The sequence below is a fragment of the Apiospora aurea genome (genome assembly GCF_038362705.1).
Source record: "Apiospora aurea strain CBS 24483 chromosome Unknown utg000008l_segment0_segment0, whole genome shotgun sequence".
Classification (NCBI taxonomy): Eukaryota; Fungi; Ascomycota; class Sordariomycetes; order Amphisphaeriales; family Apiosporaceae; genus Apiospora; species Apiospora aurea.
In genome coordinates this window covers 4284099-4299619 of record NW_027117395.1, presented here as the reverse complement: position 1 = coordinate 4299619, position 15521 = coordinate 4284099, and the positions used below count along the sequence as shown (strand labels likewise).

Here is a 15521-nt window from a genome sequence, read left to right as displayed (position 1 = left end):
AATCTCAACTGGATCTGATAGATGTGATTGCTTCGCTTGAATACCAGTATATTTGCCTCCATGCTCTAAGAGCCTCCTGCCTCTGAAGTCAATTCTTTGTCTGATACGACTCTTGAAAACTTGGACTAGATTGAACCGCCAGTATGAGTTCCAAGTTCGGCGCATCTCGCTTCTTCCATACGCTAAGGGCGCTTCAACATGAGAATCCTCTTGTAAAGTCATTGCCAGCCTGCTCTCGACCAGACCTTGACTGATGCCAGAAATAGGGACTGCCGCGTACTGGTACAATCCCACGCATGCAGAGAGGCTTGCCAGAGCGGCGCCCGATCAAAGATGTCAAGAAGGTAGTTGCAGTATCGTCAGCCAAGGGTGGTGTAGGCAAAAGCACAGTAGCAGGTACTTAAGCCGAAGCTGAACAATATGAATATGTATTGACAAAACCAAAGCGAATCTGTCTTTGGCGTTTGCTCGGCAAGGCCACCGTACCGGCATCCTGGACACGGACATCTTCGGGCCTTCGATCCCGACTTTGTTCAACCTGTTTGAGGAGCCACGGTTATCATCCAGTGAGCAGCAACTACCCACATCTAGAGTAATGAGAGTCTAATAAACTGGGCAGATAACCAACTTATTCCCCTATCAAACTACGGCGTCAAGACTATGTCCATGGGCTACCTCGTAGGAGAGGATGCCCCCCGTGGTCTGGCGCGGCCTGATGGTCATGAAGGCATTGCAGCAGCTATTGCACGAAGTTGAGTGGGGTGGTCTCGACGTTTTAGTCCTCGATCTTCCTCCAGGAACAGGAGATACGCAATTGAGTGTGACGCAACAAATAGTCCTCGACGGCAAGTCGCCCTCAATAGTCGACCTTCCTCCTACACCAGTCAGGCTAATACTCAATAGGTTCCGTAATCGTCACCACGCCCCACACACTGGCTGTAAAGGACGCGGTCAAGGGAATCAACATGTTCAAGAAGGTGAACGTCCCCATCCTTGGGATGGTACAAAACATGTCGCTCTTCAACTGCCCACACTGCCATCATGATACCGCAGTGTTCGGTTCAAATGAGAGAGTCCACAAAGTGTGCAGCGAACACAATATAGACGTTTTGGGCGACATCCCTTTACATCAGGGCATAGGAGATGATGGGGATAGAGGCAAACCCACAGTCGTTGCTGAGCCTGATAGCGCAAGGGCAGCGGCATTCATGCAGATTGCCAAGAATATCAGTGCACAAATAGGCTTGTAAAGTTTTACCGACAGAGTAGGAGATAGGGACTACGACTGGGGCATGGGACATAGGTAGAGCACTGGCAGACTTGGATACGCTCTGGATGTCAGGGGTATACCTAACTTGACGGATCATCTATCGCACAACGTAGAGAAACGCATCCAGTCAGAGAGCTGATGCAAAGCCTGTGGTCGCAACTTTTTAGCATGTCGACTCGGCACAAAGGACATTAAAATCAAATTAACCTCTGTTTCGCTATCTTGGCTGGTGCTAAATGAAACACATCTCAGGGTCCGTCTTGAGAGAAGTGATTGACGGATCCGTCTTGCTCGCAGACCATGTTAGCATCCATCAAAGAAACGCTCGAAAATCAAGAAGGAAGGGGGATCAAATCCTAAAACTCCATTCCATGCTTGCGCCGCTCAACGCCTGATTATCTAGACTGCCCTTTGTACAAACGGCATGTTCCATATATGCAAAGGCTACCTGCAGGCAGCGTTAGTCGTTTAATCCAATTCTTCGTTCGCTTGGTAGATGTGGCGGCTTCTGGTGGGATCTTTGCGCATGGCCTGTCCTGAGCCAGTAAAACCAACTGTGCCATCGGTTAGCAGACTGTCATTGCTGGACGAGCTAGGGGGTGAAATCTTGGCCTACCTCTACCATGTACACCATCAGGGGTCCGGAACATGCTGTCCTTCTTGGTCTTGTGGCCCTTGGCAAATTTAGACTTGGAGTTGAACTCTTGCCATTTGCTCTTGCCGGCCTCGAGCTCCTTGGTTGCCTTGATCTTCTTGAACTTGGGCTTCGCATCATCGGCCGGCTTCTCAGCAGCTTCGCGGTTCTTCTGGGCCAATTCGGGATTGATGCTAGCAGCTGCCGAGATGACACCCGGAGCCGGGTTCGATGGCGGGGGAGTGGCTGAGGGTGCAGCAAAGGGCGTGCTGCTCTGAACAGGCGTACCGTCGGCCTTGCGTTTCTGGGCGATCGGTCGGATATCCTTGGACCGTAGCTGCTCGATCGTATCGTAACTCTTGAACTTGACGATGTAGATAGGATCGGTGGATGAACCAGTGATGGATGTGATGCGTGCGGTGTAGAAGCCTTTGTCGCCCGAAACCCATTTCGCCGTGACAGTGTCGTTGACCTTGTAGTTGACAGGACCAGCGTCGACATCCTTCTCCTCGGCGGGCGCAGCCTTCTTGAATGCGGGGTGGTTCTCACGCGACCATTTCTCTTGGGCGGGTGGTGGAGAGGGCGCCTTGGGCTTTGGCGGAGGTGCTGCTTTCGCAGGCTTTAGTTCAGCAAGGGTCTCGTTCAAGAGGTTGAGCGCATCGTCTAACTCAGATTTCAGAGCGAGAAGCTCGGCATTGCCAGGGTCGTCTTTGAGCCCTGCGTTCACAAAATCGACCTGGGATACGCATCAGTTAGTTGGCGATCAGGAGCAAAGGCAAACAGGCTGTGAAATGGGGGGGTGGACGGCACTGACCTGCTCTTGGTACTGCTTGATGTCATCTTGGATGCTTGCGATATCAGCCATGGTAGCGGTCAAGAGGCGAGAATCCGAGCGTCGCAAATAACAAATCAATCATTCGTAACGGGTTGTACGAAGCCCTCTGGAGATGTGGATGTTGGTTGGAAGCTTGGTGGTGGATTCAATCAATTCGGTCGGAATAGGTAGTGGCGTTCTGTTGCTGCTTGGAGGAGCTGCGCAATCCACCAACCTAAACCTTTGGCATCCCTCGGTCGGGAAAAACGACTTAAGCGGGATACCCCGGTAAATGCATACACACCAAGGAATATCGTCATATCGGGACATCAGCCCCTATCTTATACAAGCACCATGACATGCAACTGTAGCTTTGGAACGGATCAATGATCATATGTCTGGGAATGTGTTTGGTGCTTTTAGGGAGGTAAACTAAGTGACTAAATTAGCCGCTTTTTGACTCCATTATCTAATTACTTTTTAGCAACTTCTCATGGTCGTTCTCCCTCATCTTTGACGATCTGTAGTCGATCGGCAAGGCCATCTAGGTATAACTTAGCTAGAGTCGTTATCACGATTCCTCCGGATAGACGAACTTCAGGAATTGGACTTCTGCGTCCAGACCCTCCCACTTGTTGTTGCCGATAGTATTAAGAAAATCAACGATTTCCTTGGCCGTCTTGCTGGCCTCACTCAACAGGAGCTCCTTGCTCCGTCCGACGTCCTTCTCCCACTTCTTGTGGGCCTTCACCAGGCTGTGGAAGAAGACAGCGAAAACAGTCTCCTCCAGTTGCTTAGCCCAGGTCACCTGAGCTTGAAGCTTCGTGAGGTAGTCTAAGCCCTCGTTGTCCCTGAGAAGCGTAGAGATAAGGGGCTCCGCAGAGGCCTTCTTGAACATGTCGGCGAGAACATCGTCGACAACAGCGCGAAACTTGACCAAGTTGGTATGGTCGTCGCAGACCCCCTTGAGAGCGCCGAGAATCAGGCCGTCAGCCTCTTTGCTGGTGACATCAGCACCAAAGGTGATAGTCAAGCCTTTGGCCGGAATGACTGAAATGAGCTCCTGATTTAGTTCAAGATTAACTTATACTCTGCGTAATATAATCGCCGAAGGGTACTGACCATGCTGTACTAGATGGAGGTGTGAGACAAGCTTGAGTAGTATTGATGTGTCGCAAAGGAGTCGCCGATGCTGACGATGTTTCAGTCGAGATGTTTTGTGGGTGAGAAAGGTCAGTTGGGAGTCGGCGACAGTGGAAAACCTTTTGTGCCCTGTTTTGGGATTGAATACTGTTTAAACATTGGATGATGTGAATGTTGAATGCCGTGAACGTTGAATGCTGTGAACGTCGAAGGCCATGAACATTGATTGCTATTGTCAACGTTGGTTATTAAATGAGTAGAGCACCGAGCAGTCACATTCACTTGTGGTTCTTAGAATGGGTATGTTTTCAAGGGGCACCGAGTAATAGCATACCTGGCACTATTCTGGGATATAATACCCATGTAAAGGGGCAAGATTTACAGGCACTGATAGAGAATGGCGTACAGTACTATGTTAAGACATAGACCACCGAGTTTTGCTGTCTCTACGGGAAACCGAAGAAAGGGAACGAGGTTATGCAATGAGCTAGGTACCGAATGGTGTTAACTCCTGTGTTCACTAAACAAAGCAGCTCGTGGGGTAGTTATAGTCATTGGACCAGGTATACTCTATAATGAGTGGCCCTTGGGTTCCTGAGAGGCTCTTGCCTATATACCTAGGTAGCCTGCCTATAAGTACGGCAGTACGGCACATTGGCAACAGGTTTCCTATATTTTGGGCAGCCCATTAGTCCTGTTTTGGCTGTTTGCCCCTGAATGAAGCAGACACACTAGCAAGGGCACACATACCTGTATATACATGCGCATTTGCTCATGAGTCATACTATGCTATTCAGATACGACTTATCAATCATAATCAGCCATGTGCTCATACTATGGTTCAAGTTACACGAGCATTGTTGCTGAGAGCCACGGCCAGTCTGGCGACATGTATCTCGCCCACAATTTGTTCCTCAAGGGGGAGGAAATTCAGCTTTGCTGAAGCGTTTCTATATTCACTGGACGTCCTCTGCCAAAATAAGTACCAGTTTGGCGACTGCCTGTACTGTAAGCCTTACATAATTGAATACTACCTAGCTATTCTTCGGTAGAAGGTGAGTAAATCTTCGAGGAACGATATACGTTTTCACTAAAACAAACGAGAATCCTGTTATATTTAAGGTAGACTAAAGAACATTCTTGGACACGTCATAAAACTGTTATACATGCCGTGACTAGTCGCCCCATCAACCCATCAAAGCCTCGGCCTAGGCTCGACATATACCGCCTCCGCAGTAGCGACAACCAACCCCTCACAATCCATAACCGCCTCGAAAACGAGCCGCTTCGCAGGCTTCTCCTGCCTCGACTTCGTCCTGACCACAACCCGCATATGCGACAGCCTGCCAGCCTCCGGATCGACGCGCAGCGGCGCGCGGTACCGTATGTTCAGGGACGACGTCACGACGGGCGGCGGCTTCATCACGGCCGCGCCGGCCCCTTCCGTGCCGAGCTTGATGATGGTCGCGAAGTCGAAGATGCCGGCCAGGAAAGCCCCATGGGCCATGCCCTTGAAGCCCATGACGCCGGCGCCGATTGCGAGGAACAAGTTGACTTCGTCGATTGGCTGCTTGTGGGCTGGGTCGCCAGCTGGTACTTCCACGGTGGCCAGAAGATGCGCAATGGTCTCGGGTGTGTGCAATGTCTTGAGGAAGAACTGGTCAGAGCCGGGAGTCGTGCCGCCTTCGGCGGAGGCGGCCCCAGGCGACGGCCGAATGATGGGCAGAACCCGTAGATTGTCCCGGTCAAGATGCTTTGCGCACCAGGGGACGGAGCGGAAGTATTCGAGCTCTGGCAACTCTTGCATCCATTGTGGTGATTTGAGCGCGTTTGTCAATCGGAAAGATACTGATGTTCCCTCTCAATCAATGGTCATCAAAGATGAATTCGGCATCATCGGTTTGGGTAGCTGTGCCACAAAGCGAGAGGGGAAATCCCGCCCGGAAGATTTCCTGCATGTCAGTGACCAGGGTCGTATTGACCGTCTCCAAGGGGCAATTCAGCCGCGGGAAATTCGTGATATCGTTAAAAAGACGAAGCTCAAGCAGATCAGTTTCGAACCCCAAGACCAGGTGAATGTATAACTGTAGCCTAATATTCCTCACCCAAAAATCAACTATCAATGTCATAGATTAAGCTAGAATATGTTCCAGAGGGGTCAACCCCTTTTCTATGATAAGCCAGGAGAGGGTGTAAATCCCTACTTGTCCCTTCACTTATAAACCATACCCAAAAGCGAGCACATCCTAACTGGTACCAGAGCACCCGACGAAGTTGTTCCCCTTTGCCCCTGTGTGGGTGATGGCACCGGCCTGTTCGCAATTGGTGTTGATGATCACACGGTCAGCACCGGGGCTCCCTACAAAACAGTAAAGTATACATGTCAGTCGAGCCATTTTCCCTTCATGTCGAGTAGGGCCTATCAATTCTACTCACCACCGGTGTACACGCCGCTGCTCTTGATGGGGAACTCTTGGTAGGGGCCCGCGACACGGAAGTTGAAGCCCTCGTAGTTGTTGTAGGTATGGGGATAGCTGTTGGCCTGCTGGTTGTTCTTGTAGTAGGTGCAGGCCTGCTGGGACGCGGCGTTGACCTGGGCGGCGCTGTAGGAGGTCTTGCCGCAGGTGGTGGCGGCGCGGTCCTCGAGAACCGCGGCGGCAGGGGCGGCAGTGACGAAGGCGGCCAATAAGGGGACGAGGGCTAGTATGAACTGCATTTTGTCAAGTGCTTTGCGGGCCACGGGATCTACTTTGCAGGAAGCGGGGGAGCAGGGGAGCAGGGTTACTAATACAGGCACGAGCGGGAAGAATGAGAGTCGGGCAACAAAGGAAAGGGATAGATTCGGGAGCGAGAACCTTAGAGACTGCTCTCATATATACTCGATTCCTCAACGGTATACTCGGGGCTGTTAGCGCTATTGTCGTGCAGATCATATTCTCGACTTTCCTCTTTAAGAATACGGTCAGGATGTCAGCTCGAAACGTCAGGCACATTTGCAGTTAGACACGGCAGGCCGAATGCAACCATTGAAATTGGCATCCCACGGAGAGACACTGCCGGGGACACGTGTATGCGACAACCGTAGGTGAATACGTTAGTTCCTGTCCCCTGCATTCAGGTCTGTCCCGGTCGAGGTTGGCTTACAAGTGGATATGCTCTACGAGCTGCCTCAAGAGGAAGGCAGTCCATGAAACGTGCGGATAAGGCTGGTGGGGGATGGAGGATCAATCATCAACGAGCATTCGGGGTCCATCTGTCAAGCCGGCGCTACAGAAATTTGGGCTTGGGCTAGGGGACTTGGCTACGCTCCAAGTATAGCACCTGGCCACCATCAGGTCCATCACAGCCACCGCCAACTTCCAGTGAGGCGAGGCAGGCTGCTTTCCCAGTCCGATTGGGTGCTGTCTATTTCAGGGTATTGCGTGCATGAACCAATATGTTGCGAAACCGCTAACTCTTGTATAGTACGGGACCCTTTGCAGTACCTAATGAACTAAGAAGACTGATCTCTGGCTTGGAAGTCCGCATGCTTAACCGATGTCGGAGAAGTGATAATACCATGTGATAGCAAGCAAACGTTGAGGCATGGGGACTTGACTTCACCCCACCAAGCCCCGCTACTTGCATATTCCGTAATACTGACAGCATTACTTCATTCGAGTGTTTGCTGGACTGGTTGAACAATACAAAGGCCAGGCACCATTCCATACCACAGAATATCATCTTTTAAGTGGAAGCGAATACTCGATTCCAGGAGGATAGAGTTCAAACCGTACCAACTCTGGGCGCTTCTGGAGATAGGAATGAATTGATGTGGAGTCTTACGGAAGCAGGCCTCTGGCGGGGTCTTAGGGAAGCCTGGCCATCCTCAAAATCACTAATCATTCCCACACGCCTGTCGTCATATCGTCATATCGCATCGACATTCCCACCAACAAAGACAACGCAAACCACCGTATCGAACCCAACGACAGCCGCCTCACGAGCAAACGAATCATAAACAACTAGCGACTCGAAAAAGCCTCCCTGCCCCCCGTCACCGACCGCCCGCCGCCGCCAAAATGCAGGGCTTCAACATGGGCCGATACGTCCCCCCGGACCTCGAGGGGACCGCGTCCGGCAACCAAGTGAACCGCAAGCACGCCCTCGGCCACCGCGCCTCCAAGCTCGCCTCGCAGGGCATCCTGACGGTGCGCTTCGAGATGCCGTTCGCTATGTGGTGCGGGCACTGCCCGAAACCGACCATCATCGGGCAGGGCGTGCGCTTCAACGCCGAGAAGAAGAAGGTCGGCAACTACTACAGCACCCCCATCTACAGCTTCCGCATGCGCCACGCCCAGTGCGGCGGCGCCCTCGAGATCCGCACCGACCCCAAGAACACGGCGTACGAGGTGGTCGAGGGCGGGCGGCGGCGCGAAGACCGGACCGACGAGCCCGATGGGGAAGGGGGCCGGTTGGAGATCATAACGGACCAAGAACGAGAGAAGCTGCGGAGCAGCGCGTTCGCCAAGCTCGAGAAGACCATCGAGGACCGCGAGCAGCTGGCGCATGCGAAGTTGCGCATCGAGGAGCTCGAGGACGCGAGCCGCGTCTGGGAGGACCCGTATGAGCAGAACCGGCGGCTGCGGCGGGAGTTCAGGGTCGGTCGGCACGCGCGCGAGAAAGAGGGCAGGGCGTCGGAGGATCTGCGCGATCGCATGAGCCTGGGAATCGACCTGGTGCCTGCGCACGAGGACGACGCGAGGCGCGCTGCTTTGGTGGAGTTCAACCCAGTTGCGAACAGCAACGGTACAGGAGACAATGCCGCCCTCTCGAAGCCGCTATTTGGAAACGGCGCCGCCGCGGCGCAGAAAACACCATCCTCAGGGGTCAAAAGGCGACTTAAATCGGAGACCGCTACGGCGCGGATGAAGGAAAGTCTGGTTTCCGAGATTGTTGGGAACACACGAGCTGCACATGACCCTTTCCTCGTTCCCAGTTCTTCGAACGGCGTAGCAGCCAGGCTATCAGGGATCAAGAGAAAGCGTATAGAGGAGAAAGAGACGGAACCTCCGTGCAAAGAGCTCCCTAAGGAGGATACCGGCATGAAAAAGGCATCTACGGCGTTGGTCACTTATGATTCGGATTCTTCCTAAAGGTGAGAAGGCTCGATTCGGTTTGCATTTTTAAGATACCCAGGGGCAATGGCGTTAAGAGGCGTTTCAAGTATATATATATGAGCGCATTGTTGGGGAGTATTTGGTTTCCAATACTGGGCCCCCTCGCTATGAGTAGAATTGTACATGTTTTATTACAACTTCCTAGTCACCATTGTGAACTGAAACTCGACAGGAGAGTATTTGTTGTTTGATTCCAAAAGTCACTAGAATTCCGCAGAAAACAAACCCCTTAACGAAAAGCGATCCTTGTCCCAAAAAAGAGGAAGAAGACTCGGACTCCAGCGCATGAAAGCAGCATGGAGTCTATGATCGACTTCAATATGCAAATCCTACATTGTACTCCATCCCGACCGTGTGCCAAATAAACGAAACGCAAAACTCCTGAGCTCCAACTCGCAACGTGATGACTGTCAATCGAGTACGTTAGGGTATTCTCGGAGTGTAGTCGGCCGTTTACACATCGTCCATCTGCCCGGCCGGCTCGTCGTCCTCGTCGCCGAAGCTGGCAACAGAAGACATATCGTCGTCATCTTCGCTTTCGTTACCAGCCTCGTTGGCAGCGTCTTTGCTGGCGTACTTCTGGACGTACTCTACCATGAGTGTCAGTAAGGGGCAATCCCGAGACTCCCAGCGGAGTAACAATGTTCAAAACTAACCCTTGACTTTTGCGTCGTAGCTCTTCGGCTCCCTCATGAGTAAGGCAGCAGCCTCGCCGTTCAGGGGATCGGAGGGGTTCGGGTATCGCAGGAGCTGCGGCAGGAAGACCTCGAAGATGTTGATCATGTCGAACATGGGCGACCAGGTTTGGTTGATGACATCGAGGCAGACCGAACCAGACCTTAACCAACTCTTAGTAAACTCCTCCCTTCCCGAGCGCTCTCTCCCCCTGTCCACACTTACAGCTCGTCAATGTTGGGGTGGTATATTCTGTTCACGAATCCGATGCTGGGCGACTTGTAGGGGTACTGATCGGGGAGTTCGACGTGGATCTTCCAGGAACCGTTCTCGAAAGGAGCTGCCAACTCTCAGTATAATGTCGACAACGAAGCTTGCAGACCACCCTGAACTAACTCTCTGTAGGTCCCTTAAACCGGACATAGAACTCCTGCCTGGCCGGGTATTAGTTATCGTTGCTCGCGAGTTGATCGTTCGTTGGTCGGGGAGTAAGCCTTACACTAGAAACCAAATGTTAGTCAACCGCAAGGCTCGCGTCTGGCTAACACGAAGAAGGAGACTTACTGTTGTCGTTGATTAGAGTAACCTCATAGTCGCTCATGAGCCTTTGTCAAACTGGTTAGTCGCGAGAAAGGATTGTAGAGGCCGGGGGGATCTCGTACATCCTGTAGAGCAGTCAGTCAAATGTACAACGTGGGGTTATGGTAGGTTAGTATGGAGCAAGCATACTTCATGACCTAAAGAAGCATGTCAGTAGATGGCCAAGTCAGGTTTCGCCAAACGACTTACATCAGTCTCGATACGTCTCCTTGGACTACTCATCTTGGCGGCGGTGGTTCTCGTAGATCGGTCTAGGATGAATGTGCAATGTCGAGATCGGGGATCGTAGGGAAGTTGGTTGTCGTACCGCGGTGGAAACGGGGGGTCGTTGGTTGATCTGTGCCAAGATGGTAGTTCGGTGTTGGGCAGCTGAGCAGCCGAGGCGGAGGAGGGGAAGCTTTGTCGTGCTCGGATATAAATGCACGTAAGCGTGAGATGTCAGGATTGAAAGGAGTTGATAGATGCGTTCCTTTCTTTGGTCAAAGTGCGTTGGGAGAACGAAGAGGAGATGCCAATGCCAGTGCTAATGGCGGGCCGGGTGTCAAATGACCTGACCTGACCAGTCCACGTCGGAGTCACAGGAGCAGCCCGAGCAAAGCCGCATTTAGACAATGACGACTTAACCTTACCTTGGTCCGGTTTAGAGTGAAGCATCATCCGTGGTTATGCGATAAGGATGGATAAGCCCCACCGTCCTTGGAATGCGGATTGAATGCAGGGACAAGCCCCGTTTATGCCGAGGCGAAGATCGTCGACACTCGGTTCGGTTAATTGAATATAGTGGCAATGTGCTAATATCGCCGACATGCTTGAAGGCAACGAGGGGTCGATGAGATCTGAGGTTTGCTCTCTCCCGACGGCCCTCCCTTTCCTCTTTTACAGATCAAGTATTTGGTTTTTGCCCATCAGGATATGCGACTATATGGCCTCGATGCCACAACGGTTGCATCAATAAGGGGTACCAGAACTTAAGCTGGTTGAGATAGCGCCCTTTTCTTGAGGCTAGTTTCACAGCTAGCCGTTGGTACGCCCCAGTCCGGCAACCTGCGATAGGCGGTGCCTTCCCGAGACCGGCTTCAATCATTATGTTATTCCCTTGGGGAATACAATCCAGGGGCTGTTTACTTACTTATATTCATGGAATATACCGGGGGCCAAGTTGATGATGCGCTTGGTGGACATTATGAAAATTGTGTATTATGGGCGACCACATCAAGCTTCGAAGATGGGCCTAGTAAATGAGGGCTAGGCCTTGAGGTTACCTACGTCCTGTTTCCCCACCATGTACTGGGAGTCCAGTCTGAAAAGAACACAACAAGATCAGGAGGGCTGACTGTGCTGGTCGCCAACGTTAACGGCTGAGCCTTTTCTGTAAAGACCAACCAGGAAAATTCATAAAGACGCTCACAGCCAAGCACAAAAGTCCGTCCCTGAAGCCTCCAGGCAGACGATGCGCGACAAGGGGATTGCCCACCGCGAAGATGGCCGTCCTACAATAGGTACACGCTTTTGCTGCTCATAGGGTACCGTTGCCAACTGGTAACTCCTGCCGATAAGATGGGGTTGCAGCCGGATTGTTCTTCTCGTGGGAAATGAAACATCTTCTACAGGTAGCCTAATTGGTGGCGCAGTGGAAACGATGTCGATACCGTGCGCCGGCATCATGAAACGCCAAGATCGCAACGCTGAAAAGCTTGGCGTGTATCATGAGACGACACATAAAAGTCCCCGGATCCCGAGTTACGAGATCCCCCACGATCGTTAGGTTTATTAATCAAGTAAGTAATCAAAAGTTTCTAAAGTGTCTGTTGCACACCAGACAGCTTCAACTGGCATCACGCATCTCACCATCCGATCAAAATGCGTCCCAATACGGCGACAATCTTCGTCACGGCGCTCGGCGCCCTCTACAACACGCCAGCCTGTGCGCAGCGGCAACGCGTTGCCCAGACCACCACTCCGATCATGGTCCACGGAGCCGTCAACGCAGCGGACGCGCAAAAGGGCAACAACGCCATGATCGAATCGGTCCTACCGCCCTCCAACGCCAGCAGCCTCAACGCCGCATCAGCCAACGCCACATTCATCCCGGGCGCCGACGTCGTGCCCACGGGCCAGCCGGATCCGGACGCGAAGCCCGAGCCTCCCAAGAAGGCCCCCATCCCTATCGCGGCGCTCCTGTACGCCGGACCGCCAGGCCCCAAGCAGTGTCGCGGCTCGCCCATGGTGCGGATCCCGATATCGCGGCGCGTCTCCAACACGACGGCGCCGCAGTGCTACAACATTCCCCGGCTGCCGGCCAACTGCGGCACCTTCATGGCCGAGAAGGAGGACGGCTGCGAGGCCCGCGTGTTCGCCGACTGGGACTGCAAGGAGTTCGAGAACCTCGTCGTCTTCATGCCCGAACTGCGCACCGTGGGCGGCATCATCCGCAGCGTCGAGGTCCGGTGCGGTGTCGAGGCTGTCGAGCCCGCGCCGCTTAACATGGGCGCGCTGGGGGCGGCCCAGCCCAAGCCCAAACCCAAGCCTGGGAGTCAATGATACGGGCTCACTCGGAGAGTGACTAGATGGGCTTCGGATGGGAAACCGGCGCGTTTTGTGGGTGGCATGGGACGGATACTGTAATGAGGATGAAAAATAGGGGTTAGGGGGTAGAGGTTATGGCATGAACTATACATCGCCCAGGAGCGTGTCTCGTGGTTTGGTATAAAACTAATAGAAACACTAGATATTTATTTGATACGTAGCCAAGTGCTCGTTTCTTTGTATTGCCAATTGATGTTAGCTGGCTGTCGCGTAGTGGATACTCCCGGCCTGTCTGTTAGGGAAGCACACATAAACCAGGCTTACTTGGCAGGAGCTCAGATATTCATATACCATGACGCAAGCAGGTCCTTTAGCTTGCGCTTTTGTGTCGTTTATCAAGTCTCGTTTGCTCCCAGGCTCGAGTTACAGAGTACACCTGTTGCTTTTCAAAAGCAATGTGTCAGTTTACCAAGGCCGCCGAGATGGAAAAGCAGCTCTTCGCTGGCAGGTCCGTTGTCTTTCTTACCTGCATTGCACTATTGGTGCTCCATATTGGGGCTTCCCCCATGATTTGAGTCCACCTACCTCACGGCGAAACGACGTTGGGTTGTGAGTAATGGATGTCCAGTCAAGACCATACATCTCAAGAATCGTATAGTGAGCTGTCTCATATATATCGGAAGACATTATATACTCTAGGATTTGTATGGCATTCTGGCTTGGTCTCTCAGGATGGACAGAGCTTATGTGCAGTCGAGGTCCGGGACATTAACATACGTTGAGTTGGCCGAGGTTATCGCCGACCTCGCCACACTACTTGTAGAAAGCACCACAAACCAGGCAGCTTCTGCCTGTACAGCCTACGAAATCACTTTCACATATAGGATCAGAAATAAAAATGTTTCATACCGATATCATGTACGTTTGTGATCTTATTCCGTTTTCTTAGTAGGTCAACGCCAACTCCTGAAGGAGACTTTCCTGGCAAACACCGCGTGTTCATGGATTTGTCACCCCTCCTCGGCGGCGACTTTTCTTGGTGTATTAGTAGTCTATTGGCCCCTGCCATTTCGGCATGGAACAGCCACCCTGCTGTTTGGCTGATGGATGCCTGGATCTCAACGCGGCAGCTTGAACTAAGATGCGGCCCTTGCTCTTGCTCAACACCCGTCCTTTCACTTCAAGCCCACTGGCACGAACTGATTATTTGTCAGTTAAACCATTAAATCTCATACAAACGTTGATTTCCCCCCGATCTTTGAAAATCAACATTCCTCCTGAACATCACATTTCACCTATCCCAACACCAACACTTCCATCTCTTGTACACCACAGAACTCACAAACATGGGTTATCGCAAGCTCCCTCTCCGCGATCTTCTGCCTAAGCGCGGTATGCGATACCGTTCTGGCCGGTCCATCCTACGATCTCCTCGCTTCGATCTCGAGATCTACCGCGCTTGGTCCAAGAAGGCCGGCTCGAGCAAGATTTTCAAGGACTTGAACAAGGGCAAGCACGTCGTGGATCGTGTACTCGCCAGCATGATCAAGATTGCCCGAACACCCAGCGTCAGCAAGCACTTGAAGAGTGGCTTGACCGGAGGTGGCTTCTACACCTTTGCCGTTGCCATCAGAAAGGAGATCAAATGGGCAAAAAACGTGAGACTCGGATCTTTCATGGAGTTGTTGTACCAGCTCATCCACGCACATAAGATGTCCGCCATGGACGAGCATGGAGGCATAACACAACCCGATGAATACAGCCTCACCGTCAAGGAGATCTCGGCATTCCTCGCAGAGCACCAACAAAACTGGTCCATGGCCGCCCAGGAACGCGAGAACTACCTGCTCACCGAAGCCCATGTCCTCGGAACGGAAAAAGTAAGCATCAGGAATCATTTTCCGCTGAGAAACTGCTCGAAGCTAACATACAACGCAGAAAAGCCCCCTCCAGGAACACTTTGATGATGCCCTGCGCAACGCTACTGGCCAGGAGATGACCTTGAAGGAACCGAATTCTATGGAATCGGGCGGTTGAGGGGATATTCTTTACTGGTGGGATTGTACCGATGAAGCGGCAGTTTGTATCATACACACCATTGCATTTGGGACGCGGCATCGCGAGGCGTGAAGAGGGAGGCCACTTGTATTTGTGCCTTATGACAGGATTGGGGGAGAGGACTTCTCAGATGTGTACCCCCTAGGAACACTCGAAAAATAGTGGTAGGATTTGTCACTGAGCAATATTCTCCTCGGATATGGGAAAACGCCAAACAAGTCAATGTAGCACGCAAATGTAACGATAACATTTGGCATCAAAGTCCGATGTCTATCCGATGTAGCATGCCTACGTGGGCACTAGTGATGCATACATGACCGTCCGGTAGCATAAGTCTAGATATTTTGCCAACGTGTTGGGCACGCCGATGGCGCAATCCAGCGTCTATGGGCGTTCCTACAATAGAAGTCTGGTGAGACCGACCGCCCGCGACCTGCTCGTCTGGTAGTAGACACCTTTTGACTTGGCAAGGAATTGATATTCAATTATGCATATGGTGACGATCAGCAAGAATGCGGCCATGAAGATCACTGTAGAATAACCCGCCATGGTACATACATGCAGTGCCGCCGGACTTCCAACGCCTTTAATGGAGGTCTGAGAGTCTAGCGAAGGTTATTTGGGCCTTGCGATGGCCGGACG

The 15521-nt window shown here is 52.2% G+C and overlaps 9 protein-coding genes across 9 annotated transcripts; 4 read left to right on the top strand and 5 right to left on the bottom strand.

Annotated features, from left to right (window-relative positions):
• Window positions 1–143: 143 nt before the first annotated feature.
• PG986_012799 (uncharacterized protein) lies at window positions 144–756 on the top strand (the record flags this gene model as incomplete). Its single annotated transcript, XM_066849021.1, has 4 exons — window positions 144–212; window positions 267–396; window positions 447–566; window positions 620–756. 4 exons carry the CDS (start codon window positions 144–146, stop codon window positions 754–756), a joined length of 456 nt encoding a protein of 151 aa, XP_066695717.1.
• Window positions 757–1738: 982 nt separating this feature from the next.
• Window positions 1739–2769, bottom strand: PG986_012798 (uncharacterized protein; the record flags this gene model as incomplete). Its single annotated transcript, XM_066849020.1, has 3 exons — window positions 1739–1824; window positions 1887–2640; window positions 2719–2769. 3 exons carry the CDS (start codon window positions 2767–2769, stop codon window positions 1739–1741), a joined length of 891 nt encoding a protein of 296 aa, XP_066695716.1.
• A 520-nt stretch (window positions 2770–3289) lies between these two features.
• On the bottom strand, window positions 3290–3843 carry PG986_012797 (uncharacterized protein; the record flags this gene model as incomplete). The annotated part of the gene is made up of 2 exons (XM_066849019.1): window positions 3290–3781; window positions 3841–3843. The coding sequence occupies 2 exons, from the start codon at window positions 3841–3843 to the stop codon at window positions 3290–3292; spliced, it is 495 nt and encodes a 164-aa protein (XP_066695715.1).
• Window positions 3844–5056: 1213 nt separating this feature from the next.
• PG986_012796 (uncharacterized protein) lies at window positions 5057–5668 on the bottom strand (the record flags this gene model as incomplete). The annotated part of the gene is made up of 1 exon (XM_066849018.1): window positions 5057–5668. The coding sequence occupies one exon, from the start codon at window positions 5666–5668 to the stop codon at window positions 5057–5059; it is 612 nt and encodes a 203-aa protein (XP_066695714.1).
• Window positions 5669–6107: 439 nt separating this feature from the next.
• PG986_012795 (Guanyl-specific ribonuclease F1) lies at window positions 6108–6577 on the bottom strand (the record flags this gene model as incomplete). Its single annotated transcript, XM_066849017.1, has 2 exons — window positions 6108–6220; window positions 6298–6577. The coding sequence occupies 2 exons, from the start codon at window positions 6575–6577 to the stop codon at window positions 6108–6110; spliced, it is 393 nt and encodes a 130-aa protein (XP_066695713.1).
• Window positions 6578–7922: 1345 nt separating this feature from the next.
• Window positions 7923–8996, top strand: PG986_012794 (uncharacterized protein; the record flags this gene model as incomplete). The annotated part of the gene is made up of 1 exon (XM_066849016.1): window positions 7923–8996. One exon carries the CDS (start codon window positions 7923–7925, stop codon window positions 8994–8996), a length of 1074 nt encoding a protein of 357 aa, XP_066695712.1.
• Window positions 8997–9473: 477 nt separating this feature from the next.
• PG986_012793 (ubiquitin-conjugating enzyme) lies at window positions 9474–10517 on the bottom strand (the record flags this gene model as incomplete). Its single annotated transcript, XM_066849015.1, has 5 exons — window positions 9474–9610; window positions 9677–9858; window positions 9921–10035; window positions 10092–10125; window positions 10485–10517. 5 exons carry the CDS (start codon window positions 10515–10517, stop codon window positions 9474–9476), a joined length of 501 nt encoding a protein of 166 aa, XP_066695711.1.
• A 1638-nt stretch (window positions 10518–12155) lies between these two features.
• PG986_012792 (uncharacterized protein) lies at window positions 12156–12836 on the top strand (the record flags this gene model as incomplete). Its single annotated transcript, XM_066849014.1, has 1 exon — window positions 12156–12836. The coding sequence occupies one exon, from the start codon at window positions 12156–12158 to the stop codon at window positions 12834–12836; it is 681 nt and encodes a 226-aa protein (XP_066695710.1).
• A 1331-nt stretch (window positions 12837–14167) lies between these two features.
• PG986_012791 (uncharacterized protein) lies at window positions 14168–14858 on the top strand (the record flags this gene model as incomplete). Its single annotated transcript, XM_066849013.1, has 2 exons — window positions 14168–14701; window positions 14760–14858. 2 exons carry the CDS (start codon window positions 14168–14170, stop codon window positions 14856–14858), a joined length of 633 nt encoding a protein of 210 aa, XP_066695709.1.
• Window positions 14859–15521: the final 663 nt, after the last annotated feature.